This window comes from Notothenia coriiceps, unplaced genomic scaffold, assembly GCF_000735185.1.
Source record: "Notothenia coriiceps isolate Sejong01 unplaced genomic scaffold, NC01 NC01_scaffold00017961, whole genome shotgun sequence".
In the NCBI taxonomy this organism is placed as follows: Eukaryota; Metazoa; Chordata; class Actinopteri; order Perciformes; family Nototheniidae; genus Notothenia; species Notothenia coriiceps.
This window is the reverse complement of record NW_011350662.1, coordinates 1-3,232: the sequence shown is the minus strand read 5'-3', so window position 1 is coordinate 3,232 and position 3,232 is coordinate 1. Positions and strand designations below refer to the sequence as shown.

General features: G+C 49.3%; 1 protein-coding gene across 1 annotated transcript; it reads right to left on the bottom strand.

Moving 5' to 3' along the window:
• Positions 1 to 389: 389 nt before the first annotated feature.
• LOC104950731 (remodeling and spacing factor 1-like) lies at positions 390 to 3,226 on the bottom strand. Its single transcript, XM_010777285.1, has 4 exons — positions 2,311 to 3,226; positions 1,764 to 1,941; positions 1,430 to 1,672; positions 390 to 539 (listed from the first exon to the last, which is right to left on the bottom strand). Exons 1-4 carry the CDS (start codon positions 2,949 to 2,951, stop codon positions 420 to 422), a joined length of 1,182 nt encoding a protein of 393 aa, XP_010775587.1. The 5' UTR covers positions 2,952 to 3,226; the 3' UTR covers positions 390 to 419.
• Between the last annotated feature and the right edge of the window lie 6 nt (positions 3,227 to 3,232).

Here is a 3,232-nt window from a genome sequence, read left to right as displayed (position 1 = left end):
AGTCTCATGCTTTGACTGGTATGAAGACAGAGGAGCGGCATTTCGCCGACAACTGTAAACAGGCTTGTCTGTTTGAGCAACTGGCTCAGTGCAGAGAAGTACACAGGGTTAGGAGAGAGAGTAAGAGAGAGAGAGGTTCCAGGTTGTGTATTGAGAATATTCAGGAGAATATTGTCATTGTTCAATGATAATAAACAAACATTTGTATAAAGCATATTTGTCCACTCATATGTTGATAAGAGTATTAAAAACTTGAAAAATATTCCTCTAAGGTACATTTAGAACAGGTAAAAAATGTGCGATTAACTATGGACATAATGCGATTAAATATTTGTATCGACTGACAGCCCTACTTTAAATACTTTCACGGTATTCATATACCACCAAAACCTGATCAATAATCAAAAACAGCATGGAAATCACACACAGCTTACATGTTGGCAGGGTGGACAGAACCACTGTCCGTCTGGAATCAACATGAGCGGCGGCCGCAGACAAGCGGTGTGGTACCCACTGTCACAGGAGTCACACAGCAGGATCTGAGGACACACACACACACACACACACACACACACACACACACACACACACACACACACACACACACACACACACACACACACACACACACACACACACACACACTCTCTCTCTCTCTCTCACACACACACACACACACACACACACACACACACACACACACACACACACACACACACACACACACACACACACACACACACACACACACACACACACAGTAAAATCCTTCAGGGACAACTCTTTGCATTGATATAAACCACTATATAAACTACTCTTAATACTATGATGGGTAAATGCTGTGGCTACATTTCACTGCGTGTGGTGCTGTAGACATGTGTAGCAAATGAGTGTGGATTGGATTCAAATTCATTTCAATTGTTCTATTTCACTTTGTTGAAGAACAAACAGCCAGGCCTTCACACGGCCTAATAACACTGGAGCCAGTGCTGGAAGTTACCCTGGATCCAGCCCTTCATCAGTCTGCAGAGACGTAGAGACGATCCATCATCATCATCATCATCATCATCATCATCATCATATATCCATCAAAGATGGCCGACTTTTTCTGTTGACAGCCTCTCCAATGGGACCATTCGCTGATCTGCTTCATGCACATGCATTACTCTTCAGGCTTTTCATGTTGGTCTACTTTATAGACAGGGATTTCAAACTCCAGGCAACTTGTGTATTTATAGTGTTAAATATTGTTTCATGCAGTTTTACTACGTGTTCTCTTTATGCAGAGCACAGGGCCTCACTAATGTGACACTGAACCCCCTCTGAGACCCTCTCTGAGACTCCGTGACCCCCTCTGTGACTCCGTGACCCCCTCTGTGACTCTGAGACCCCCTCTGTGACTCTGAGACCCCCTCTGAGACCCCCTCACCAGTTCCGGGTGGTTGGGCAGTCCGCAGTGACTGCAGGCGTCCTCACTGGGAAGCTCCTGTGATTTACACAATTCTTCAGAATCACTCCCTTCTTCACTCTCCTCCTCTCCTCGTTTCCTCCCTTGGTCCTCCTCCTCCTCTCCTCGTTTCCTCCCTCGGTCCTCCACCTCCTCCTCATCGTTCAGTTTGCGTCTCTTAACACGGACGTTGGACCAGCGGGGGCGCCGGTGCCTCCGCTTACCCTGAACATGAAGGAGAGAATTCAACAAATGAAAACCGGCAAAGAAAACCCAAGTTGATGTTCATTCTCACAAAGCACATGAAAATGATTACCCGTTGTTTCCTTATTTGCCCAACAGGTTCCTTTTTTCCCTCTTTCTTTGTCGTTAAGCTCTGCTCCTCTTCATCTTCCTCCCCCATTCTATCAGAGAGTGCCTGTGTTTGTTTAGGCTTCTTTCTCTGGCTCTCAGAAGCCTTGGAGCTTGGCCTGCAGTTTGGCAAAGCAGATGATCTTCAAGAAGAAAAGTAGAAATGGACTGAATTTATTGTCAAAATCAAACTAGTTGTATCTGATATGAAAAACAAGCAGCAAGTTCATTCTGGAGATTTAGAAAGGGATCGCTAGTGAGCGCAGTGTGCTACATCAAAGTAATGCAACACATGTATGTAACCCGCTGTCAGGGGCGTGGGGCAGACACGAGCACACGTTCATAGAGACTGTAACATGCAGACTTTTGTGTACAACTGTTCTTCCATGTAAGAAAAGTGAGGCAAGCTGTATTATATGTATAGCTCTAAAACAGACAGGGAATGGGATTCATCAGGTCGGACCACCCTTCTAATCAAACCCACACCTTTATGGAGGGTATTCAACACGTACCTGCAGATCCTGGAGGATCTCCTGAGCATCCTCCCTTCATCTGGCTCCTCCTCCTCCCCCCTCTCTTTCTGCCCCTCCTTTCCCCCTTTCCCCCTTAGCTTGCTCCTGCGATGGGGGGGGATCTTGATCTTCAGCCTGATTCCTTCTTTCTGGAGCTCAGAGGAGGCTTCCTCCAGGGGACCCTGCCTCTCCCCTGATGCAAGCCCAGTGTCCTTCACCCTGACCTGGGCAGCCGTCCCACAATTGAACCCCCCTCCCTGCTGCTCCTTTTTCTCCTCCTGGTCAACTTTTCTAAGAGTTGGAGAGCTGCTCTCTGGTTCTGCCTCCACCTTTGCTAAAGTGATTTTATCTTCCTGGTCATCTTTACTTCCTCCTTCTTCCACAGGGCACCCAGACACACTCCCCCCCTCCTCCCTCTCCTCACTGCTGTGTCCAGTATTCCTCTCCCTGTGTAGCTGCTCCTCAGTTACTTGTTGACCCTGGTCCTCTGCAGTGTGTCCCTGAGGGTCCTCTGAGGGCAGGGACAGTGAGGAGGGGCTCTCTGCAGCGTCAGGCAGAGGAACAGATTTCCGGGATGGCAGCGGCTGGTTCCTGGTTGTCAGAGTGTCCATGGCTGCAGGAGCGCTGGCTGCTGCTGTCATCGTCTCCCCCTCAGCAGCCCCCTTCCTCACCAGCACTGACTGCCGGCTCACCTCCCTGTCTTCCCCCCCCCGCTGGTCTAAGCTGGTCCCGTTTAGTTCCTGCTGCTCAGCCCCGGAGGCTCTATGGCGCTCCAGCGGGCTGCGGATGACTCCTACATGACCTATAACGCCGACCTGACCTATGACCCCATTGTGACCCTCTTTGTGGGGCGGGGACAGAGGGGCCCTTCCGTTGCTCAGTTCTTGACTTGATGCAGTGACCAGGAGCTGCTGCGAGGGGG